General features: G+C 42.8%; 1 protein-coding gene and 1 long non-coding RNA gene across 4 annotated transcripts; one reads left to right on the top strand and one right to left on the bottom strand.

Moving 5' to 3' along the window:
• The first annotated feature begins 2,716 nt into the window (after positions 1-2,716).
• cacng5a (calcium channel, voltage-dependent, gamma subunit 5a) lies at positions 2,717-23,075 on the top strand. The gene is made up of 6 exons (XM_027031137.3): positions 2,717-3,773; positions 14,000-14,238; positions 18,714-18,800; positions 19,460-19,600; positions 19,952-20,097; positions 20,260-23,075. The coding sequence occupies exons 2-6, from the start codon at positions 14,043-14,045 to the stop codon at positions 20,515-20,517; spliced, it is 828 nt and encodes a 275-aa protein (XP_026886938.1). The 5' UTR covers positions 2,717-3,773; positions 14,000-14,042; the 3' UTR covers positions 20,518-23,075.
• On the bottom strand, positions 15,073-24,478 carry LOC113590830 (uncharacterized). 3 transcript variants are annotated; one of them, XR_014122655.1, is made up of 4 exons: positions 24,332-24,478; positions 20,284-20,522; positions 18,739-18,848; positions 15,073-17,910 (listed from the first exon to the last, which is right to left on the bottom strand). It is a non-coding gene; the product is annotated as an uncharacterized LOC113590830 (long non-coding RNA). The 3 variants fall into 3 exon arrangements; XR_014122653.1 differs by having other exon boundaries at positions 20,284-20,526; XR_003412133.3 differs by lacking the exon at positions 24,332-24,478 and having other exon boundaries at positions 20,284-20,529.
• Between the last annotated feature and the right edge of the window lie 1,779 nt (positions 24,479-26,257).

The raw sequence follows: 26,257 nt of genomic DNA on the forward strand, positions 1-26,257 counted from the left end.
GGCACTTCTTTACTCCAAAGAAAAGCGGCCCAATTTTGTTTTATTTTAGTATTGAGACACGAATCAGGCCTGTTGTGACAGTAATATAAACTGCAAGTCAGATAACATTTTTGACCCTTTTTTAAAAGTTAAAAGCTGACTTTTTTTTGCCTAACACTCTTAAAGCAACCCCGAAAATTTTAAGACATGAACGATGTCAACAACTACAAGCAATAAAACATACCGTAGTCAGGAACTCCAGGAAGCCGACATCTCTTCCCACCAACATCTCCGGTCTGGTTCGCCAGACTTCTAATCACACACCTGATGAGATGCTCACCATTACTCCCTTCCCGTTTAAGCTCCCCTCCCTCACATACTCTCTGCTGAGTACTGCCATTCTTGGGTTGCATACCGAGCCTTCCATATACATGTTTGTCTTCCTGGTTTCTGAATCCTACCTATGTCACAGACCTCGTCTCATGCCTGACCCCTAGACGTCTTCCGGACTCTGCCTTGCTTTTTCGACCTTGGACCGACCTGACCGCGATTAACTGCCTACCTCCTCTTATCTAAAAGTGAAAGCTCCAAGCCCTGCTACTTCTCCCTACGGTTCCAACCTGCCCCGTAACCAAAAATCCCTTCTAGCAGTTGGCTCCTCTCCCTTGTGTGTGTGCCTTCAATTCAACAGTAAGAGCAGTAAAGACAAGAATGACTAGTTTTCAAGTCCAGGCACATCCTCCAGTGGCTGCCGAAGGGCCCCTAATGGGCGACACAATATGACCCATAATCCAGTTCTGTGATCCGGAGGAAGGGTGAGATTTAACGTGATGTGATCTAGAGGAGGAGTGAGATCCGGCTCCGTGATCCAGACGAGGGGTGAGCCCTTACACAATGCTATGCAGCTCCTTGGTCCGGAGAAGGGGTGAGATTTATGGCCACTTGTCGAGGGCCTGCAGCAAGGGGCAGATAAAAGTTTCATGACAGTGCGGCTGGAAATGGAGGGCCTTGAATATTTCAGCATGCCACTTCACTGACTGGGAGCATTCTGATCCGGAGTCGAGCACCACGCCCCTGTTGTCCAGACAGATTTTGTGCCGCGTTTACCCCCACAGTAGTCTGAGCTCTGAGCTCAGTGATGAAAGAGCGCTTACATTCATAAAAGACTATTTGTAGGCAAATTAATACTGTCAGAGTTCCTTCAGCACAGTGGATGTTAACTGATACTAAAGTATTTGCTATGTGTAATTACTATCTGAAGCCAAAGGTTGCCAAACTCTGTGTCCGAGTGTCTATTGCTCTCATCCCAGACATCTACTCCAGGTCTGGGAACGAGACCGGTGTTTACATCTCTGCCTCTCAGCTGGTTGAGGGCCAGTTCCTGCAGTTTTTGCAGGAGACGTGACATATCGATAGTGGCTGATCAGTTTAATTAAGTGTGTAGTTATTACAAAAACGTGGACCGGATCAGGATTAGCTCTGTACATGCTTCTTCATGGGATCCAGATTTCATAACATGCAGCTTTAATAAGCCTTAGTTTGTATTCATTTCTTTAACCTTGCCATTGTACATTTTAAATCCCACATTCAGAACAACAGGCCAGACCCCCTGGTCATGTCTAAAAGTAATTAAGAACAGGTGTTTTAACCCTGTGGCTACATCCTCTCCTTTCTATGATGAGTTTATTATTAAAAATGTACTGATATTAGTTTTACATTTGGCAGCGTGCCACACTTTTGAAGTGACGGGTTTAGTCATTTTAATTAAATGTGTTCATTGGCACCATCTGTGCCACGATCAAAGACATTCATTGAATGAAAGTAACAGAACTTATTTCAATAATGAACTCATCATATAATGGAGAGGATATAGCCACGGGGTTAAAACATCCCAAGGTTTGCAATTATATTTGTGATACTGCACATGTTGCATGATGCATAAGTCTTAACATTCACAACATTTTCTTTTAAGGACAAGTAGTAGCAGTAGCTGGTACATAATCTGCCAACTGTCTATGGCATGAACAAACCTTCCTTTTGCACAGTCCAGGGGTTCGCTCAGGTAAGTGTTTTTTAGCCCCAGGTCTGGCACTGGAGACCCAGTTGGTAAGAGTTAATTCACACATGCACCTTGCTGTCTGCTGCCCTATGGTGTGCGTTTAAATCAGTTCCTCACAGAAGGAAATCCATCTATTCAACTGAACTGGGGCTAAAGTCCAATTCATGTGGCCTTCCTCAGGAGAACAATAACAGGGCAGTGAAAGAAACCAAGGCCACTGGTTACAGTCAGTAAGATTCCATACTAAATGTTATATATGGAGTAATTAGAGATAATAACTTCTGAATTTCCTCATAAAATCCTTTATGAAGATTTAAACGTTTGTGTAATGCTTGCTAATTACTTCGTTTTCCAATACTTCCATTTTTTATACCTGTCTCCAAGGTAGGTCCACCTTTACCAGAGCCCATTTATTGCCATACATGCTTTGTGTTAGCCACCTTCTTAGCCTTTCATCGGCAGTAGATCTCATGCCTCACCCCCACCGCTGGGTGGATGTTTTTGGGTTGAGACCCATACTCAACTCAGCGGTGAGTCTGCCACGTGCCGCAGTGATGACACACGTGCGCCAGCTCCACTCCCCCATCCATGACGCTCCCTTGGCAATCCTCAGAAACTGGCAAGTAACTAACATGTGCATACCGCCAAAGTAGGCTCCAGGCTAAATGTACCAGGCTAGGAAAAGCACCTGTAAATAGATTTACGTAACACAGCTGTCCGCGAGTCCAGGTAGGTGTTTCGGATAAAAAGGGTCGTGCGTATAGTAAGCTGTTCTCGTCGAACATGCATTAAATCATCAAACAATGTAATGGACGTACGGTGGATTTTAATAATGTGCAAAGTCAAAGGATTAAATGTCTCTGGCATCCCGAAAGGCTTCAGACTGTCACGAATGAATAATGGAACACGCGTGCATGACATGTTATCTCACCGGTGTGCGGGCAGCTGTCTGAAAATGGACATCGACTATGGAGTTTGGCTCACCTTACGGGACATGATTGTGACGGCTGTGGACTATTAATAACAAAATTAAACCCGTGTGCAGTAAGCCTTCCACTTGTTGCGTCCAACTATATTTGGAAAGCTGTAGTTTGCACGTGCCATTGGTAAGGAATTGTACATTTTAGCACGAAATATAGGCTTTAGGGATCAGATATCAAAGTTTTGAAGAGTAAGAATAATATGGAGGGTTTTTTCTTTTATCTCTTACTTTACCATATGACGTTAGAACTTAAATGAAACTTCTAGATGAGCTATCGTGCAGTTCAGTTCGTGAGCAGAACTGTCATAAAAACACATGTTTACCTGCTTGCAGCTGTCTCACTGACCTAAACGTTCGTTGCCCGGTCGGACGGCGGCTCGCTGTTGTTTGCTGTCATCACGTGACAGAAAATCTCCGCGAGAAGTGCTCTTACCGGCACGCCGCGGTTAAAGGACACGCGCACCTGCGCTCCATCTTTCGAGTGCTTACAGACGTGCTTCGGTGTGTAAAAACTTCGGGGTCTCTCCCTTCATTTCTCCTCCTGTGACATCTAACCCCAAAGAGCAAAGCTTTGCCTCCCCGGCTCGGAAAGCGCGCTCCAAGCGCTTATTGTCCAGTTGCGGAGCGTCGCGCGCACCCGTTCGTGCGTTTTCCCCTCCCCTGTGTTCTCCCGGAGAAGACGAGTGTACAAGCACACGGAGGAGCAGGTCTGCGCGGAAAACACACGGACTGCTTCGGTGCCCATTCGTGAAGGTATGTAGCAGGAGGGTGTTTGCTTGCGGCTTTGCACTTTGATATCAGACCGAATAGCAGAGTAGTCCCGCTACATGTGCACGCCCCTGTGTTAAGACCGCTCATCTCTCGTGGTGCTTAGATTTATTTTTGAAGTTTGCGTCCTAGCACTCGGTTTATGCCATGATATTTCGCTTTCTCTTTCAAATATTTACAAAAATGTACATGAATGAATGTTTCGGGCGTACTATCGGGGCGCAGATTTTCAGTCCTGTGATTGTGCGTGATTGTTCCATACCGGTTCCGTCAGACTTTTAAAAACAAATTCCAAAAAAGGGCTTCGTGAACGGAAGTAGGAGAAACGTGACTTTTAGGTTGAGCCGCATACAAGGTATGACAGTCATACGCTGCTTATTTACTCCTATAATACAGCCTGAGCAGTTACACAGACATTGGCAATCAGCGTTTTCCTGTTACGGTTTTGTTTTTGTAAATCTCTCGTAAGTTACGACTACAGTTTATTTGCGTACAATACGTATAATTAGCCATTTTAGCAGTTACGAATGAATCTTTTGTTGTTTCTTGAGCATGATAATAATACACTAGGACAACCGATTGGACACATTTAAGCATCCCTGGAAGCGCATAAGCGACACAGAGACTGTAAGTTAATGCAGCCTGAAAATATCGATTTTGATTTACAGCTGAGTTTAAACCCGTCGTATTTGGTGTGTTTTCCCTAGAGTAGTAGCTAATAATAAAACGCCACGATCGAAACGTCCTGGCTCAGAAGTGGCATTTCGGGACCACGGACAGCGATCTAGTCAATGTAATATTGGCATCGGCTTGCAGGAACTGTGCTGTTCCCAGATACGTTCCGGAAGACCTAGTAAGACCATTGCGTTTTCATTCTGGCAAATTAAAATACTTAACGACTCCGTAAAGTATCGTGAAAATTAAATCAGCGAAGAAACGGACTAGCCTTTTTCTAAATTTGACATAGTATTAATATGTTTTTGGTCTTGTTGTTCTTAGTGTAATACTTCTAATAATTTCTTCCTATTAAATATAGATAAGACCTATAGTAGTTTGTCACTATAGACAGCCATCACCTTCCCACAGTAATCTCACCATGAACCATTAAAATGAACGGCCACTTCCACTGAGCTACCCTGAATACTCCACCATTGTGCAGCCACATGAGAAAGAGAACGTTCACGCTCTTCCATGTGGTAAGAGGAAGTCCTCTCTCTCTCTCTCTCTCTCTCTCTCTCTCTCTCTCTCTCTCTCTCTCTCTCTCTCTCTCTCTCATATAAGTCGACTCAGTTTTGGGGCCGTTTTTTGCACAGATGTCTGACAGACTTTCATTAAAACTGTACAATACATTTATACATTTGTGCATGGTTCTTAGTGTGTGTTTGCATGTGTTTGCTCAAATGCACATAGCAGTCCCTTTATTAGAAACACCTACCTCTTCCGTTTTCTCATGGTCATGTCATTGGTCCACGTTTCAATAGGTAGGAGTTAAGGTGTGCAGACTGTAACCCATAGGTTGGATGCACAATTTGCCAGGCACCCTCTCACCCATTCATCACTAAGAAAAGGCAAAACCCACCCATTCCTTAACCAGACAGCCACACTGCCAGGACTGGACCCGCAGTGTGCCAGGGCGGCCCGCCACTCCACTGTGCTGCTTCATGTGATATCAGGGGGCTGTTTGTCCATTTGTCAGCTGTCTTTGTCCCCATTGCCATTTGCTTCAAGGATGGTAACAAAACCCTGATAACCAACTGAATGAGACATTGGTGCTGTTCAGAATTGGTTACATAAAAGAACGTAATGTGGTTTTGAGCAGTCTCGTGTGTCTGCGTCACCGTGGTGCCTCTCAGTTTAAAAAAAAAAGCTGGAAGCAAACACATATGTCAGCCAGATGTCTTGTGAACATTTCACGAATCATCACGTGCCAGTGTGTGTGGCGGTGGAAAAACTTTCACATCCCTGTCCACACACACACACACACACGTACATGCACACACCCACATGCATGGTGCACCTGTCAGATTTACAGTAATTGTGGTCTACTTTCACACTGTTAGTCTCAATTGTGTTGACAGTAATTGCAACATCCCTGAGTTACTGACAACCATTTGCAAAGCAAAAATACCATTCCTATCATTTTCGTTAGACTCAGAATCACACCTTCACTGAACATAATTCACCATGTCTCTCTCTTTCTTTCTATCACCTGATTTATCTTTGTCTCCAGCCTTGAAGCCAAAGAAACATTTCCATCTAGTTCTGGTGTGATGTGGGTGATTTTTGTCAAAGTCTGTGTTTATGCTGAATGCTCTGTCCTTTCAAACATAAAACCACTTTAAGATGTCCAGGGACTGTTTTCTGAACAGAGGGATCTGGAAGCAAAGATCTAAACCTCAAGTCCTCAAACAGGCCTTTTAGACTAAAAACACTTTATATTAACAGTGTAATTTAATCAAGGATGAGCCTGAATCCCTCCTTAAATTTCAATGAAACTGCTCAACCAATACAACAATCCAATATTCCATTCTTATGGAGTATATGGAAAATTATACAATACCTGCTACAAACTGAGTTGCTTTTAGCCTGAAGACACTCATCAGGAAATCACTATTAACTTTGTTAATGGGTTAAAGACCAGCCTTATTTGATGTCCAGCCATGTAGCCAACTATTTATAGACAAGAGTGAATCAGGAAGTCTGCAGAATACTGAATAATCCTTAAAAGCACATGCACTATATGCTGAGCTGTTGGGATGCAGTCGGATGGTTTGGGCCAGTCTCTCCCCAGTCTCTTCCTGGTCTCTTTTTAAATTTATTTTTGTGTGATTTATCTAGGCAGTATTCCACTGAGGTTCTCACTCTCCTTAGCAAAAGAGGTCTGATATGATGCATAGTACCATAGTACTAGACCACTAAGTCCAGTCACACACAGTATAGAGCGTAGTCCTCAGAGACCCTTAGGACTCATTTAATTACATTTTTTTTTTCCAGATTTAGCATCCAAAATACCACTGACCCACCCACAATGCCCTCTGTTTGACAACAGAGAGAGAACAAACAGAATTTCCTGTTCACTGCAGCGTGAGCTAATAAATATAACCATATGTGCTGATATGGTTTGTTTTTTCATCAAATATTTTGAATGAAAGAAACACTGGAAACTACTGCCAAAAAGGTAAGGGAAGATATTAGACTAAAATAAAAGTAGAAATAAAAAAGTTACATTTTTTACAAAATGTTTACAGTAACAAGGGCAGTAAAAAAGCCATTCATGAGTGTAAACCACACCTTCAGCTGCCAGTTGTGCTCTGAGCAATGACTGTGGCAGGGGAGAGAACTCTGAGAATGGGGGGAATTGAGTTCTGGGCAGCTTCTGCTTTGAAGAAGGCCAGATGCCCCTCCCAAAAGCGTGGAGACAGGTGGAGACAGGCGGAGACAGGCGGAGGGAGGCGGAGACAAGCGGAAAGGTGTGAAATTTCTTGTCATGGAAGTAAGTAGAGGGAAAATGAATGCAGAAAGTTAACAATGAAGAAGGAGTCAATGCAAACATTAGTCATTGAATAACTAAGAAAGAAACAAATGTTTTTGTCGTTTTTCTAAGTAGTTTAAAGAACAAACAACAAGCAATTGAATAAGTTGATAATCCTTGGTGGAATCCAAAGTGCAGCCTAGACTGTCAAAAGGTTTAAACATTATACATCATCACCTCGGTGTTTGCGTGATACAATACATACAGTATGGGTTTCAGGTCCAGTACATACAGGGCAAAATTATATGTTTTTGGATTTGCTTATAGGACAGTAATTTCAGATCCAACAGGGATTTCAAGTGGAAAATGAAACATATTGCTATTTTTTCCTGGATCTGATTTCCTATTACCATTTTTTTTCCATCTTTTTAACAGTTTTGCATCGGCTCGGTTTTGGACCTGTGTAAGGGATGTAGTGAAACACTGTACCCGTTGTATCAGGTCTGAAGTGATGGTATGAGACAGCATGAGTCCCAGTGACAGGCATTTTATGGTTTAAGGCCCTTGTGTGTGTGTGTGTGTGTGTGTGTGTGTGTGTGTGTGTGTGTGTGTGTGTGTGTGTGTGTGTGTGTGTGTGTGTGTACTTGTATATAGTAGGTCATATCACTGACTCTGACAGATGCATGTTAGCAGAGAAAAACCCCAGCACAGCAGAGGTACCCACCAGGGGTCTTGGAGAGAACACACACACACACACACAAACACGAATGGCTTCAGCCCTCTTAAAACACATGGCTAAGGAAATGTTGTAAGTAAGATTTGCTCTGGCAAGTACAGGCTCAGGAAATGGGTCAGTGGTTCAGAGCACCCCCCCCCCCTTCTCTCGCTCTCTCTCTCTCTCTCTCTCTCTCTCTCTCTCTCTCTCTGAGAAAGGGACCAAACTCTTCTTTTTTTCTAAGCAGTTTTTTTTTTTAAGCCCTTCTCTAGTCTGTATGTCAGTGCCAGTTACTGGAATATAATGTAGTAAAGAACATCAGTAAAATCAGCCTCTCCCTAAACTCCCCGAGTGTCAGATATCAAATCATGTTCTTGTGAATCTTGCATTAGATTTGGTTAAGAGTGTTGTCAGCTGCCACATCAACACTAAGGTCTGGGAAATAAGCTACGCATTTGTTTAGCAAATGCAACATTATCCGGGGCTTAAACAGTTGACAATGGGCATCTTAGTTCTTAAATGGAGAAAAGACACAAGCTGCGCATTTTGGAAGAGAAATAGCTGGCCCCTGACTGAGTGGGGGCCAATGCTTAGGGTGGCCCCTAGATTCCCACAGCTTTGGCATGTCAGCCCCTTTCCCTGTTTTTCCCATCTCTCTGCTTCCATGTTCAGAGCGCTCCTCAGTGGACCACAGGCCATCAGCGCCTGTAGGGAGGGAAACAGACAGAGCTGTAGAGGGGCCGGAGGGTTCAAACCGAAGCTGTTGGGACTGGATGAGTGTGAGTGTGTGTGTGTGTGTGTGTGTGTGTGTGTGTGTGTGTGTGTGTGTTAGTTATTGACAGAGGCCTGACCGAATTTGCAGCTCCTCTGCCACAAAGAAAGACCCCTGTGCTGAGGCACAGCTGGGCCTCTGCTCTAGTCACGTCTGCACTAGGGACAGTCAGCCATAGCAACCCTGACAAAACAAATAGAAATATATAACAGAAATTTGGGTTTATGACTTCAGTACTTATTCTAAGTCACGGCAGAGTAGTACAATTGTATCTCTCTTGTATCCATTTATAGTTTCTTCCTCATTAAAGCCTAAATTTGATTCTCTTATGGCAAAGGTTTGTGGCATTCTGAAATCCTGAAGCACTGTTACTATTGCAGTTGCAAAGTTTGCCATCATGCTCACTCCAAATACACCACAGAATGTGATTTTAAATACATTTGTCAATTAACTAAATAGGTGCATGTGCGGATTATTTTCGATGACTTGCATGTGTGACCAAACGTTAGAAAAAAGATCCTCCCATCCACATTGGCTTCTTACCGGGACATTTACCGTCGGACGGGTTCGGGTGGTGATCGCTTATTTATCAATAACCTCGTATGCAAATGAGGACTAAATGCCATACCACCATATATTACGCCAACGACATTCCACATTTACGAATGAAGAAACGTGGCACTGCTCGGATATTTAAGGTTAACTTCGCGTTAGATCTGCATTTGCCCCATTTTCTGCAAAGACCATAAAGCAAAGAAAATTGCAGTGTTTCTGCTTTTAAAAAACTTCCCGGAGCTTTGAATCGTTTTATTGCCGATCTAATCCAAAGCATTAGTGAAAGAAAATAATGTCCGAAATCATATGTTAGCCTAGTTTATCTTTCTTCTCTTCGTGTAGGCTCCGTAGTTTCCACACGTGTCTGTTCTGCCGAGCACATCTGCGTAACACGTCCGGATCGAAACGCATTCAGCGCTTCGAGATGCAGAGTCATTCTTTTGCGCCCCGGCTGAAGTTGTAAGCGGCATTCATCGCCCTTGTCCTCTGTGCCGGCTCTGAAGACGTACGTGTTCATGCCATGCGAAAATGACAAGCGCTGCTGAAATCTCAATGACATGCAGATGGGCGCATAGGCAAGAGGCCACGAGCTGGCCTTCCCCTGCGAACGTGGCCACGCACGCGGTCACCCACGGAGCTCCATCCTGGTGCGGTCACGAGAGAGGCTCGCACGGGCGTCTCGAGCTCTGAGGAAACGCGCCAGTGCTGGGCTGCAGGAGCCAAACACAACGGGCCAGTCGGTTGATCAGTCTTTTTGGTGTTAAGATCAAAGATGTTTTGAAACATAAAGCTGAATCAAAATTTGAAACATAAAATAAAAACGCATAAAACTGGATTAAAAAACCCCAAAACAAAACAGCAAAAGGAGCATCCAAATAGACATTTTATAGTTAGCTGTAGTTTTTTTTCTTCCATATTTCACCAACACAAGATATAAATACACACATAAATACAAAACATAAATAAACACATAAATGCAAAACATCTTAGAGCATTTCATATCATTTCACATGACGGTTATAACCTGTAGTAATATGCATTCAGCTGAGAATAGCCGGGAAGGCCAGCGCAGTCATGAACGCGGCTGTGACGGAACTGAGAACAAGATGCCAATATGATCCCCCAGCGGGAATCCTGTCACACAGAGCACTCGGGTCAGCTCCTTCCCTGAATACTAACATGGCCTCCCTGCTGTTAACGGAGCATGAGAAGTTGCTTTTTCGGTGCAGCTTGCTAGTTTTGGGTCCCTCCGATGTGTCAGACAAGCTTTCCTCTGCTAGTGTTTTATGCGTAAAACCTTGATAGAATAATATTTACAAGTCTGTCACAAAATGAGATCTGATATCAGAATCTGTGCATAATCCACTATGTACAGACTGCAGTCAACAGGATGGTGATTTAGTTTGTAATGTATCTCCTTCCATATTCTCTCATTGCATTTGAAATGAAAGCTACTATGGGATTCAAGCATCGAATGTACCTTTGTAGAAAAGTTCCTTTTCCCCCCTCTCTCTCTCTCATTCTCTGTCACTCTCACTCTCTCTATCTCACACTCACTAACTCATTCTCTCTCACTTTCTCATGCTCACACTCTCTCACTTTCACTCTCGCTCTCTCTTTCTGTCTCTCACCCTTTCAAATCGATTCTACTCATCTAAGCTTTCTGGCAACAAGTAGCTACATCTGCAGTGGCACGTATCCAACTCTGAAACACACACGCACACACACACACACACACACACACACACACACACACACACACACACACACACACACACACACACAGTAGTAGGGTAATACATCCAAAATGCACATGTAGACAAAAAGAGTAATTGAATAAAAATTGCAGTGCACAGAAAGAGGATGTTTTGGACAATATTCATTCCATATATATTAATATTCATTTAATATTTCCCATTTTGCTTGCCATAATACATATATATGTGTGTTTTTTTAGCCCAAATCTTTTCTTTAATCAAATTCCCTCCTGATGTCTGCAGGCCTGACCAATCGTCATGGTTTCAGCTATAAAAGGTGCCCATTATGGAGCGCAGCGCTAACATAGAGCGCTAGGAAAGCAGCTCAGTGAATAGTCATTTGTGTCACAAGCCCACAGCCCACATGCTGGCTAACACAGGGGGCTATTGAGCTGTACTCAGCCAGCATGGGCCGGTTGACTAAGGCTGATTAGGGTCTCGTTGCAACTAATGTGGGCAAGGCCATCTCGACATAATGAACTCGCAGTCATCAGTGTTCCAAGGTTAGGGTTAGTGAGATCTCAGTAGTTACTGGAGCAGAACTGTCAAAAATGTATAGGGGCGGGACCGTCCAACGAGAGCAGCAATCAGTTGACTTGTCAATGGACCTAAAGAAGGTTTAACAGATTGGGGTTCTGCTCTGTCTTTGATTTTGACAAACCTTTACTGATTTTGTTCTTGCGCAGATGGCATGAAGTCTTTGTTACTACGTGTAACCCGTGTAATGGCCTTGTTCATTAAACCAGCTGTTCCAGGCTGCTACGATAGTGCAGAGCTGTTGTAAGGCTAAATGGTGAGCTGCCGCTCAGAGTTGACTCGCGGGGAGACAGCAGATCACCATAGGCTTCACTGGGCCGTCTTCTGTCCCTTGTTTCCTTCCAACACTTTGTCTAATGTGTAGCACAGCTTTGTGTAAAATGCTGTCCTTAGTGTGGTCACACACACACACACACACACACACACACACACACACACACACACACACATATGCTGCCAAGCCAATGATGTCGGTAATGAGAGCTGCATGTAGTGACATTAAACCCATTTCCTAGTGCATATTTGCATCATAACCTCATTTTACTAGGCATCTGAGTGCTTTAACCTTCAGAAGATTTACATGCAGGAACAGGAGGCTGATGTGTCCTCTGTCCTCACAAGCCTGAACAGCCACTGAACTGCTATTGAAAGGTTCAGCCGAGTGGCGAGCAAATTTCAGCACATTCGCGCAGACAGCTTGCTGTAAATGACGCTTACAGTTGCTGTAAAGGTCGGTGCAATTAAGACAATCTTAGCACGTTGAACTGGAACACACTATCACAGCTTTGATCTTCAGGCACAGAAGCACACGGCCAAGGTTCGTTTAATGGATGAGCACATGAATACAGCTTTAAGTTAACATGGCTCAGAGATCAGACATGGAATTCAGGGATTGGTAACTCAGTGGTTTGCCCTGTAGTGGATCAAATGGCTGAATAAGGTTCTGTATCAGTGAACATCTGAAGGCCTCATCTAGAAGCCAAACGGGGCAGCTTTGGAGGCTTCGGACGCTGCAGAATCAGCATTCTTTGTTTTTTTATCCTGCAGAGCACTGGAGTATTTTTGGGCAGCCAGTGCACATTTGTCTGCATGTGCCCCAAGGGCTCACATTACATTTGCACATCTTCATGTGCTGGGAACACAGACTTTTGCATTGAATGGGAGATTTGGATTTCAGATCGGCAGAACAACTAATTGCTAAGAAATCAAAGGTACACACTGATCCTGGAAAAGCACTGTGAGAAGTGTGACATATATAGATATATAGATCTTGATTTTGTTCTTGGGATCTGTTGGAGCCATTCTCCAAATTTGCGATCCCTAGCGTTCCGATTACCATGGGAACCTTTGTTGTCTTCACCTTCTACATCTTTCCCGCTCTTCTCTCAGCCCTTGGCATTTTTCAAGCTTTTCATGTTTCTTGGCCCTAATGTTGCCACTTGATGTTGATGTTGTCACTCAGGATTGCCACCTCCATCACTCCGGCCCTCTTCTGCTCTTTTCCCATCACTACCATGTCCGCTTGGTTATCCATTACCATTTTGTCAGTCTGGATCTGGAAGTCCCACAGGATCTCAGATCAGTCATTCTCCACCTCCTCCTCATGTCCATCCTTCTCGGGTTTCTGCTGTCTGAGGTTCTCACTAAGCACTTCATCACTTAGGACCGTCATCCTGGTGTACTCCTGGATCTAGTCCTCTGCCCCCCTCCTTCCACTTAGTGTACAGTCTCAGAGTGCTGGATATGGGATGAAACCCTCTTTGCCTCGTTACGAGTTTCCTTGACTTTGTGTCAGTGGCTTCCATCACCTCCTTAGGCCAGTTTATTATGCCAGCGGGGTACTGGTAGAGCGTAGGTGTCGATCTTGTCCTAGTTCTGACCATCCGACTACACTTATCCAGACCTCGCTGTATACACGATCCACTAGTGTGTATACACTAATATACAGTAAGATTCACTATCCACTAATATGTATACACTAATATACACTAAGATACACTTTGTTGTTCACTTTTGTTTAACAGACTGCTATTCTTGAGGATGTAACAGAGTCTAATGCTTTTTAAATTTTCATATTTGCCTATCAGCACTGAAGTATTATTATAATTTCTATCCTTAGAAAAGGCATCAAACTGAATCAATAGCGCTATGAAACAGAGGAAGCTTGCAGCAGAGCTGCATTCATCATAGCTAAACAAATGTGTTTTTGTGCACATGCCATGTGTCTGTCAACATGCGTATCATTTTATCAGCATGTCTATGGCACACACACAGCTACTATAGACACACTGCATATGCACATGATAACTATGCACAGAAATAGAAACAACAACTAACACAGAGCCGACAGATACGTACGCACAGCATCTGACGTGTCACCCGCTTTCATGCTTCTTTCTGCAGTTCCCGTCTTGTGCGAGCGGCGCCTTCTGCTGGAGTGGAGGCGATGAGCATGTGCGGCAGGAAGGCCCTGACGCTGCTCAGCAGTGTGTTCGCCGTGTGCAGCCTCGGCCTGCTGGGCATCGCCGTCAGCACGGACTACTGGCTCTACCTGGAGGAGGGCATCATACAGCCACTGAACCAGAGCACGGAGATCCGCACGTCCCTGCACTCTGGCCTGTGGAGGGTTTGCTTCCTGGCAGGTGAGGGGAGAGAGCGTGCTCGGGTGTGTTTGTGGGTGTGGGTGCGCTGGTTTGTTTATATTTGGTCACATGTTGGTGCGTATGGGCTTTTGCATATGGGCACATTGTATATGTGTGTGTGTGTGGGGGTGTGTGCGTAAATGGGATGAGTGTGTATGTGTGTGAGTCTGTCTGTCTGTGAGTGTGTCTGTGTTTACTTATGATATCATCCTGTGACATACAGTGGCTCATGCGTGCTGATCCTGACTTCTCACTCCCTCAGACTGGCAGTGGCACGTAGCAGACGACTGGTGTTAGTAGAGTTGCATTAACAGCTCTTTCTCCTCCCTTCAGGGTTCATCAGCTGACGCGGCTCCTGGTGACACGATGACGTTACAGAACGTAACTGCCTTCACACCTGTCTTTCCTAATTCTTTCATGAACAGATCATCTGCAGCCCTCTTTGAACCACACAATCCGTGTGTGTGTGTGTTTTGGGTGTAATAGTCTAATATCTCCTTTCAGAGAGCACCAAGCCCTATCTGTGAAGCTTCATTTTCTCTCCCTCTCTCCCTCCCTCCCCCTCTCTCTGTCAGGATGAGAGTGAGAAAGTGTCTGTCACTTTCAGACATCCCATTTCAGCACCTCCACACTCTCCCTCATGAAAACCAGTGTCCCCTTCTGAGTTCCTGTACCAGTTTCTCTCTGTAAAGTGGTGTACCATGCTCCCAGTCTCTCTCTCTCTCTCTCTCTCTCTCTCTCTCTCTCTCTCTCTCTCTCTATATATATATATATATATATATATATATATATATATATATATATATATATATAAAATCAGAGGCAACATCGATCAAGACATTAACAAAATATTAGAATTAGTTCAAATGTAGTTATTTAGTAAGTGTGTGTGTAGGGGTTGCATGTGAAGGGGTGGTTTAGTTACGAGAAGCTAAAATGAAGGAAGGGGAGGTTATCACTGACTCTCAGACAGTGACATTTTGCAGCATATTTTGCAGTGCTCTCACTCTCTGCTCAGTGCTCTACAATGCTCCCCCTCGCTCTCTCTGCCAGATCTGACATCCACAGCTTCTTGGCTGTAAAACAGAGTTCATTCTCAGAATAGAGCATACTCAGGAATCACCAGAGCATTTCCATAAACACTGTGAGATCAGCTCTGGATGCAATAACAAAGAGCACGGCCCCTATGGCCCACGTGCACGTTACTATATTCCTGATTCATTCCCATGTTACTGGCCCGTAAGTAATAGTGAATTTTGATTGGACCTTTAATTGCCCCCTTCCTCAGATGGTGTAACGGAATTCCATCATTACTCCAAGGGATTACTCCCTGACCCCTTTTCTAAAGGCACTCTGGGATACGGAGGTGCAGGTGGACTTTGCCATTGATTCCGTTCTGTCCTTCAGATCCACTGGCGCCTGACAAAGTGCTAGCCACTGTTGAACCAGGCATCCCTCCCTCTTCACGTCTGTCTCTCTCTCTCTTTTTCTCTCTTCCCCTCCATTTCTCTTTATTTCTCTCTCTCTGAGCATCTATCAAGTATATGTTTAGAATGTTGTTATATGGAAGACAAACGTAGAACTGGGAAATGGCTGGAACTGTTTATTCAGAGGTCAGAAACAGCATGTGTGCTTCATTCACTCTTATTGGCTCATGGAGCTCGTATTTGAACCCGATGGCCATATAAGGGCGTACAGGCCTGGCTAAGTGTCGGGTATCGAGTGCCCTGGCTGCAGCTCTATTGACCACACAGAGTGGAGAAAATGACCCAGAAACCTCAAGTGCCCAACTAAGTGATAAACCTGCCCTAAACAATGATCATCTGACTGTGAAGAGTGTCCTATTTATAATTATTGGTTTGACATGACATGGTTCTAGAATTTGATCATTAAGAAATGATGCATGTCAAGTTATGTCATCCAACTGAACTCTCACATTCCAGTCTCAATTGTTTGTTTTTCTGAATGAATGAAATCTTTGAATTCTCAGAGGGTTTTTTTGGAGAGTAGCAGAGTGTGTGTGGTGGTGGACAGTGTAACATGCTCTGGTAGTCATCTCAACCAGCGTGGAATGGGTTCTGTTCCGGTGCACGCACCTAATTTTGAGCACTTTGACACAGTTCCACCAAAGATAACTAGACACCGAAACCTGAAAAAGTTCCTTGGCAGCTGGAACCAAAGAATATTGAGTTTTTCAGCGTGAACAGTGATGGCAGGTTGACTGCATTATCCATTAGCCTACATGTAGTGTTATTATACACTGCCTAGCCAAAAAAAAAAAAAAAAAAGGGGGGTCACTACCTGGATTTAACTAAGCAAATAGGTAAGAGCCTCCCATTGGATAATTACTGCATGGGTGATTGTTTCAGCTGGCAACAAATGATTTAACCCTAAAAAAAAAATGCTAATCTGTTTCAGAAGGGTTAACTTATTGGCATGCATCAAGCAGAGAAAACATCTAAGGATATTTCTGAACCTACTAAAATCAGGTTAAGAACTGTCCAGTGCATCATTAAAAAGTGAAAGGACAATGGGGAAACATCATCTTCGAGGAAGGAATGTGGTTGGAAAAAAATCTTGAATCATCGTCATCGGCATTCACTTAAGCGTGTTGTGAAATCAAATCGTGGAAAAACAACAAAACTCAGGGATATGTTTAATAGTGAAAGTAAGAGCATTTCCACATGCACATTGCAAAAGGAACTCGAGATTGGGACTAAACAGGTGTGCAGCCTTAAGAAAACCCACTTGTCAGTGCTTCAATTTGCTGGGGAGCATAAAGATTGGACTCTGGAGCAATGGAAGAAGGTCATGTGGTCCAGAGTTACCCTGTTCCAGAGCGATGGGTGCATCAGGCTAAGAAGAGAGGCGGCTGAAGTGATGCACCCATCATGGCTAGTGCCTAGCGTACAAGCCTGTGGGGGCAGTGCTATGATCTGGGGTTGCTGCAGTTGGTCAGGTCTAGGTTCAGCAACGTTATGTGCCCAAAGAATGAGGTTGGCTGACTACCTGAATATACTGAACAACCAGATTATACCATCAATGGATGGGCATATTCCAAGATGACAATGCCAGGTTTCATAGGGCTCAAATTATGAAAGAGTGGTTCAAAGAGCATGACATCATTTTCACACATGGATTGGCCAACAGTCCAGATCTGAACCCCATTGAGAATCTTTTGGCTGTGCTGGAGAAGACTTTGGACAGTGGTCCAAATCTCCCATCATCAATACAAGATCTTGGGGGAAAAATTAATCCAACTCTGGACGGAAATAAATGTTGTGACATTACAGAAGCTTGCGGAATTGATGCCACAGCGAACGCGTGCCGTAATCAAAGCTAAAGATGGTCCAATGAAATTTTAGTGTGTGTGACCTTTTTTTTTTAGCCAGGCAGTGTATTTCCATGACTTATTTAATATTGACAAATTATATTAATGCTTTGTATTATTTCAAATAATTGTTTAATATCATTTATTTTAATTTATTTGATATAATTTATTCTCATCACCAACAGTTGATCTATGCTTGCCTTTTGGCTAAAAGCAAACGTGCAACAACAGCACAAACTCAGGCAGGTCAGTCTATGAGCACACCGTTGTTGACGCTGTTCACATCTGAAGTGATGGTGGTCCTTGGATTTCAAACGCAGGCCAGTTCTCTGAACAGCAGCCTGGACAGAACCGGTGCAAGTTATTTTGGTAAAAAAAAACAAAAAAACCCACACACACACACACACACACTTGCTTTCTTTCTCTGCCTGGGCTAAATTACATTGTTTATATGCACATTATCAAATTGAGAAAGTTGCAGGCGGAGTCTAATTTGATTCCCTTTTCGACTGTTTCTGCTGGTGCCATGGTGATGGGGAGCACTAGAAAGCCATTTTTGAAAATCTCCGCATATTTCATCTGTGTGCCATTCACTCAGTGAAGGTTCTTATCAGATAATTTATCAGACCTGCCAGAAGGATAACTTACCTGAAAAAATATGGCATAAGCATTCTTTCAAATATATTTTTCTCTGACGAATATGTGGCTTTCACGTACACATTAAATGAAAAACACGTTCAAACACGTTCTACCCTCTCAAGGAGATGTGCATCATAGCAGGCCTGTAGTAATGCAGTTACTGCAGTACAGACCATGATGCTGGCTAATAACATCTCTTACTCTTTGTTTCTACTTCAAATTCTCTAGGTTTTTTTTTTCTCTCTCTCTCGCTCACACACACACACACACACACACACACACACACTGCATTTCTCCATCTTCTTCTGAGCACCTATTACAGCTGAGAGCCATTAGTTCGAATCATCACCTTTAATACTTCTGTGACAACTGAAAATCCAGATGTAATTCCAGACCATCTTTTAAGCATTAAGCCTCCTACTTATGGCAGTGTCTAAATGGGATTTACACTCTGTCCTCTGTGTGTGTGTGTGTACGTCGCATGTGTGTGTACGCCGCGTTGCAGGAAAAGAGAAAGGACGCTGCTTTACCATCGAGTACGTCATGCCCATGAACGTCCAACTGACTTCAGACTCTACAGTCAGCGTTCTGAGTAAGTCTGGCTCCCCGGGTCATCTGAACTCCACCGCTGTACATCGACCTAAACACAGCAACAAAGCACACACAGTGTTCTACCAGAGAATAAAACCCTCGGAACTGACTTGGAGCGCATCATCCTAGGAGACCACAGTTCTGACTACTGGTGAAGTGTTCGCAGAGACTTTATTGTGCTGTGCCATAAGTGGTATCATTAATCTCCTTTACTTCATATGAATGGAAAAACTCCAGAAACATGTGATTCTGTTTTGATAAAGGCAGACAGTATGTTATCCTCATATCAAACCCAGGGAAACAGAACACACTGCAGTAGCAAGGCAGTTAAACTAGCACTACAAATGTCAAGCCAAGAGTTGTATACATAGAAGAGCTGAGGCACAGGTATCGTGTCTACGTATGACTTTCTGGACACTGGCTAGTAAAATACTGCTTTTCATGCTGCACCACACACACACACACACACACACACACACACACACACACTCCATGTTTGACATCCCACATGGCAGGAGAATTTATGGGAAAAACAAGATCCATTAAGTAACTACAAGAAGGCAATACAGTAAATGTATAAAAAGATGGCCAAGCCTGTACCTAAGGGTTGAATGGTGTGTGTGTGTGTGTGTGTGTGTGTGTGGGTGTGCATGCGTATAGAGATGATACGCTCAGCCACTCCGTTCCCACTGGTCAGCCTCCTCTTCATGTTCGTCGGTTTTGTCCTGAACAACATTGGACACATTCGCCCCCACCGCACCATCCTGGCCTTTGTCTCTGGAATCTTCTTCATCCTCTCAGGTACCATGGCAACGAGCCAAAGGCTTCTGGACACACGTGGAGTTTGGACTTGTGCTAAGATTTTCTGAGCTGCTGCTACTGCTTTGGCACAGAGCTGTAGTCTCGCAAATTTTAGTCTGGCTGAAGTGAACAAGCCACTTACAGGAAACCTCCCTTGTGACTAACAGCCACACGCATGGGCCTGATTCTGCTCTGCTCTTTTTACAAGAACAGCTGAAACTCCATTTTTTAATCATAAGTCTTTTCAGTGAGGCTGTGTTTATATTTATACATGGTTCTCATATTGTTAAAAAAAAAAGTGTTATTACCCCCTCTTTCTGTTCCTTTTCTCGCTCTCTTTCTGTAATGCAGGGCTTTCTCTGGTGGTTGGTCTGGTGTTATACATCTCTAGCATCAATGATGAGATTTTGAACAGGACTAAGACAAACGAAGCCTACTTCAGCTACAAGTACGGCTGGTCCTTCGCTTTCGCTGCCTTCTCCTTCCTGCTTACCGAGGTAGCGCCGCCCCTCAACATTTCACTTTAACCAATTTATTCTTATAGTTTGCTTTCAGTTAAAAGCCTATTCTGATTTTGCTTTGTTTTGTGATAGAATACATATTCTATTGCCCCTCCTCATACATTTCAGCATTTTTCTGTCACTGCTTTTGGTCTACAGGCAGCAGGCGTGATGTCTGTTTACCTGTTCATGAAGCGCTACACAGCGGAGGAGCTGTACCGGCCACACCCGGGCTTCTACCGGCCACGCCTGAGCAACTGCTCCGACTACTCGGGCCAGTTCCTCCACCCTGATGCTTGGGGCCGTGGCCGCAGCCCCTCGGACATCTCCAGTGAAGCGTCGCTCCAGATGAGCTCCAACTACCCCGCCCTGCTCAAATGCCCCGACTATGACCAGATGTCCTCCTCCCCCTGCTGAGATGGCTTTCTTGCAGATGCATGCACGCATACACGCACGTGCACAAATGTACAAGGCACACACACACACACACACACACACACACACACACATCTAGAGTTGGACTTTTAAAATCATTTAAAATTAAGTTTCTTTAATCTTTTTTTTTTGCATTTGGAGGTGGGGATCACATATTTTGATGTGTGTGAATGCCTCCCATTCAGAGGCCACTCTAGTGCGGTTTGTCTGAGCTTGACCGTGCGGGACATACAGCATGTACCTATCCTTATGCAGCATTCCCTTAGATAGTTGCTGCTAGTCAACCGTGTTCATGTGTAGCAGACATGCTAATGGAACCTCTGCCTTTTCTAGAACCTGCTTTTCTAGAGACATGAACACACTCTAGAACACAAACGGTTCGATTTTCCAACATCCTCATCAGAAAATATAATTCCAGCATCTTCAGTGTCTTTGTAATGTGTCATTACACTCATAGCTGTATTTATTCCAAAGGTGAGTAATGCTAGAATTTATCCATAAGGTATTAGATATTCTTTTTCATTACCCATTAAAATTCAAAAATAAAAATAATAACATGACAAATGGAGCAGGTCGTTTATTCTACATTTATACATCCCGTCCTTGAGTCAATTACCTGTTCCATTAGAGTTCTCCTTATTAACTTTTATTTGGACTTTCTAACTGGATAAATGGCCCATAGCTACAAGTCTGATTGTAGCTATGAAGCTTTTCACAGTCCAATATAGGTAGAGAGTTCTAGCAAATCAGACAGTGGGTGTTTGTACAGGTGCGATGCAGGTGAGATTAACGGAGGTGACCGTTCATCTGCTGGAACTGTTTATGAATTACCAAGTACAGCGATCTGTACAATGGTTTATCATTATTTCAGTGCAATACATCATTCTAGACCTCTGATTCTTTATTCACCAGCAATGATAGACAAATTAAAAAATACATATTTTTGCTTATTCTATAAAAGGTGTTAAATCAAGTTCCAAATCTTTCAACAATGTATTTTTCAAGTTTCATCAATTAATTTATTCATTCTAAACTAAAGAACCATAAAGCTGCAGTATGAATATTTTAAAACGTGTAATATTAAAAATGTTTGTTTTTTTTCCCTGTCATGAGCTGATCATTTGAACCTGAGTGCATCTTTGTCAGGTAACTTTACTTACCAGCCATCATTTTCTATTCCTGATCATAACTGGGTTTTAGCAAACCCTGTTGCTGTACTGAACCTGTGCTGATTATTATATCCAGATCCAGGTCTGTTCATTGTTGACTGACCAAAAATGTCCATGTCAGTAATGTGTTTATGAAAATCTGGGCTGGAATTCTCAAAGTATGCTAGAGTAAGAGTATTGATGTGAACTTGGTGATAAATCTGAAACAGCTATGCTATTTTTTTCCTTACAAACAGATTGACTGGTTCACATGCATTGTTTCGTTTGTATTGATTTGAAAATTATAAATGTAATGAATTATTGGACTTTATCTGGCGATTTGTCTTCTAATGACTGTGAATGAGACAGAGATGCAGCCCAATTGTGAATCTGTCACATTTATTATATCAATATTATAACATTTTAAAACTTTTAATCAAACTGGTGAGTGCTAGCTTAGAGTAGTGGTGTCAGTTTGTGTTAGACACTGAGGAGATTTGGACTCAGGCATGTGTAAAGCTGCTTTGTGATAACATCTGCTGTAAAAAGCACTATAGAAATATAGAAAAAAATCTATATTGATTTTCTTTTTTTTTTAAGATTGGAGAGGGATACTGTAATAGTCAGTTACGTCTGTCACATGTAGCCATTAGACAAATAAAATAAAAGATTTAAAAAAGATTAAAATTAAAAATGAAAATGTTCATGTATTGTTCAAAATGTCAACAATGCTTACTTTCACTGAGTGTACATAAGTGTAAGTGTCTATACACACACGTTTGGTTATGTTATTGACATGGTTTACTCATTTATCTTTTTTTTTTTTAATATAGGAGCAAAATTATATTGTGGAACAGGAACAGGGTAAACCCGTTAAAATCAATAGAGGTGAGCTACATGCTTTTTTTATTTTTATTTATTTTTATTTATTTATTTTTTTTATTTTTTTTTTTTAACAGCATTTAGCTGTAAATTTCTCTTGCTTTTGTTTTGTTTTTACAGAGCCCACTAGGCCTACTTGTATTACACACTGAATTTGTAGTCTGTTGCAGCTGATGCCATTTCCCCCCGTCACATTGCATTTGTACATAGTCCAAGTTGTAAATAAGACAAGGAGACTTTTATATAGCCTCAACCTGTTTGTGGATGTTCTTAGGATCTTTAAGGAAGGAGATTACCACGTAGCAAAAGCAGACGTATAGCCTACAGCTTGTCTTTGACTATGATGCAGCTCCCCACACAATGCTTACACTGTACCGAATGTGAGTTTCACATATGTTAACGCTGTCGCGGAATAAAAATGCATTCGACGCGGCGCGTTTTTTTGCTGTGACTTTTCTGCTGTGTGCGCAGTGTACGATAGAGGTGAAATAAAGCCGTTACTTGTTGGTGTGCAAGTGTCAACATCCATTTTGCGCAGACCTAAGGTTGGGTTTCATAGATAACGAGGTCTCACGTATAACAGTGCATCACAGTGACGCAAACACAATGACATAATCGCAAGTAAATTATAATTAAAAATAGGGGCTAAGTTACAGGTGGGATACACCGATGTTTAGGCTACAAGAAAACTCAGGGGTAGCCAATACGTTATTCCAGATAGCGCCTCTCCTGTGGTCCAGACCAGTGAGCACGCACACTGATGAGGTCACTCACGGGAACGCTTTGCATTTGGCCACACGGCATTTCCAAACATTCACGTACAGAATTAATCTGTTCACCTATGTGAACATTAATTTGGTTTATTCCAATCTCACCATATTCTTAACACATAATGTGCATTTACACGTGGTATTAGTATGCATCATTTAATAACCAGCATAGATGTTAATGTCTCATAAACACTATTTTCGATTATTTAATTCCTCTACTAGAACGTTGTGATACAGACTGTTCCCTTGGCAGCCTGTAAATAATTGTACTGTGACACTTATTGTTTAGACACTGTACTGTAGTTTTCTGGATTTGAAATGGAAGCATGACTACAGAATGCCAGGTTTCATTTGAGAGTCTATACCAGGTGAATCAAAGGGAAATCAGCTATTTTCACCTTCTTAACTTGGGAGAGGCAGTTGGTCAACACGGGTACATTTCATTTCAGTGGTAATCTGGCTCCCTCTAGTGGTGTGACACGAGTAACAATACCGGATCATTTTCTCTCTTGTTCTGATTTACACGCAGAAAGGTGAACGCCACCAGCTTGTATGAACTATTTTGCAAATATGAGTTCTATTTTAGGAATAAACAGAAAGTTATTGAATTAAAAACGACTGACTGTTTCGAGTGAGATATAGTAAGGTCACCCAAAATCTGAATTGAAGAATGTATCTTTCTCTCTGTGGATTAATCAGTTACATGATGTGACAGTTCCATCCAAAACGATCATAACACAGCACCAGAAATCACAGAAGCATCCCTGCACTTTTATCCCCATAAGAAAATTCCGGATTCTTTTCACACGTAAACAGAAAACGGCCCAAGTTGTCTAAACTAGTCACTAATTTGTAAGAACAGTCCAACCATTCGGCGAGCTAGAATCGGCGTCATTACGTATCTGCATTTATTAAAAATCTGCAACAAAACTGCTGTAGTGAGATTTTTCACATTTTGCCCAGTATTTGCACTAAACAAGGAAAAAACATACATACCTAAATTTCAAGTATTGTTCCAGTTCTTGTGTTCCTAGTATTGGCAATGTAAAAAGAGCACGGTTTTCTCTTATCATACAGGATGATACATAAAGACATTTTAAAGGAATGTGAGCTCACTGCTCTATGCGAAGTCTCTCCAGAGCCTGGACCGTCACTTGTGAACTTCAGCACACCTGGCAGGCTTTCAATGAGGTTTAGGTCATGTGACAGGGATGGCTACAGAAAAAACCAAAACACGATTCTGTGATTGGTGAGATATTTTGGGTGGGTTTAGCGGTGCGACCCAGTCTTAACCGCTTGGCAGTAGAAGATAGATTTTGGTCAAATATTTCCTGGCGTTTATCCATCATGTTACAACTCCTAGAAGAAAAAGAAGAAGAAGAAAGAAGGAAAACAGGCACCCAAACGTTTCAGCTCAACCGCGACCCAACAATCTCTACTTTTATCTGACCACAGAATCCACTTTATTTTCAAGGTGCTCCCGGAGTTTATGACTTCAAGACAGAAGCTTTCCAAATAGTTTGGGAGCACAGTAATGGCGTATAATTGTGTTTCCCGGGGCCTGCATTTGTCCAAGTGTGATCTCTGGAGAACGTTTTGCCCCTGAAAGCTCACTGTGCATAGTCACCAAACGTCACCAAAAACAATGGAAATGATAAAGGCTATTATCAAGTCAGCTGTGGGTTTGGCATATGAGTTCCTCTTACAAAGACGAACCAAGTGTGCTTGCTAGAGGTTCGATTTCTTTCAGATTTCCAGCGTAGGCATTTTTTCGTTAGCTTTGTCACCTTTCCCAGCTTTTCAGGAGGGCAGTGCATGTAACACATAACCCTCTCTAATGACAGTGCTTCGCTAGTCATTGCGCCATATCCAGTGTGATATCATGTATCGCTTTGTCAGGTTTTACATCTCCAAATTAAATAAAAGCCAGAGGCTTATCCATCTGTGCCTGCTTTTATGTAAAACTCTAACAGTTAAACCACACCAACATATCAGGGTCTTTGGCTTCCTGAAAAGTTCACGCTTCCAGTTTCCTGTGATTATACACCTGTCGGTGTAGTCACTCAAATACCCCTGAGGTATAACAGATCGAAATAAGGTGAGGCAGAGAGTCAAGAAACCAAGACACAAACAGTGGAAGAGAGAGTGCACTCTGTGTTTGTGTGTATGAGAGAAAGATAGAGCGAGCAAACTGCTGTTTCTTTATTCTGCAGCAGCACAAGCCTTAGCTGAGTGTTTGACTGTCTCCTGGCAGAGCAAATGTTGATGATTAGGAGCAGGCAGACTGAGCAAAGAGGGTGTGTGTGTGTGCGCGCGCTCTATTTCCTCCATTGCTCTATGCTTTGCTGCATTGTTCCATTTCTCTTGCACTATTCCTGCTTGGTTGCATTACAGTTGTTTTCCGCTGCTGACACACTCATACTGATACACCAAACACAGTTCTTCAAAGCTTTAATTGCTATACTGATAACTCTTTTTGCAGAACCTTCGACAAAATGTCCTGAAACACACACATTTGCAGATTTGCTAAACACTCTTGCCATTTCTGCAATCCCAAGTGTTACCACAAAGCACACTCATGCTGTAAGAAAACACTACTACAAAACACAGATCACTGGTATTATTCAATGCAGCACATACCTCATTGTTCTAATTGTTGAATCAACCAATGAGGGAGCAGTTATGCAAAGCGAAAGCATGCATAAAAAGGGGCCTCGGATAAACTCTGTGATTGGTAAAAATGGAGCTCAACAACCAACCAGAGCTGAACTGAGGAGGGGAGAGGATTGGGGAGAAGGAGCACAACACCACCAAATTACAGATGACATCAGGGCAACACTTATTGATGGTTCATGGCATGACCACTGAGAGAAGCTGGCCAGCGGGTCCAGCCAAAGTTCAACTGTTTCTCAGTGGCCTCCA

The sequence above is a fragment of the Electrophorus electricus genome, chromosome 3 (assembly GCF_041902795.1).
Source record: "Electrophorus electricus isolate QZ-2024a chromosome 3, ASM4190279v1, whole genome shotgun sequence".
NCBI classification, from domain to species: domain Eukaryota; kingdom Metazoa; phylum Chordata; class Actinopteri; order Gymnotiformes; family Gymnotidae; genus Electrophorus; species Electrophorus electricus.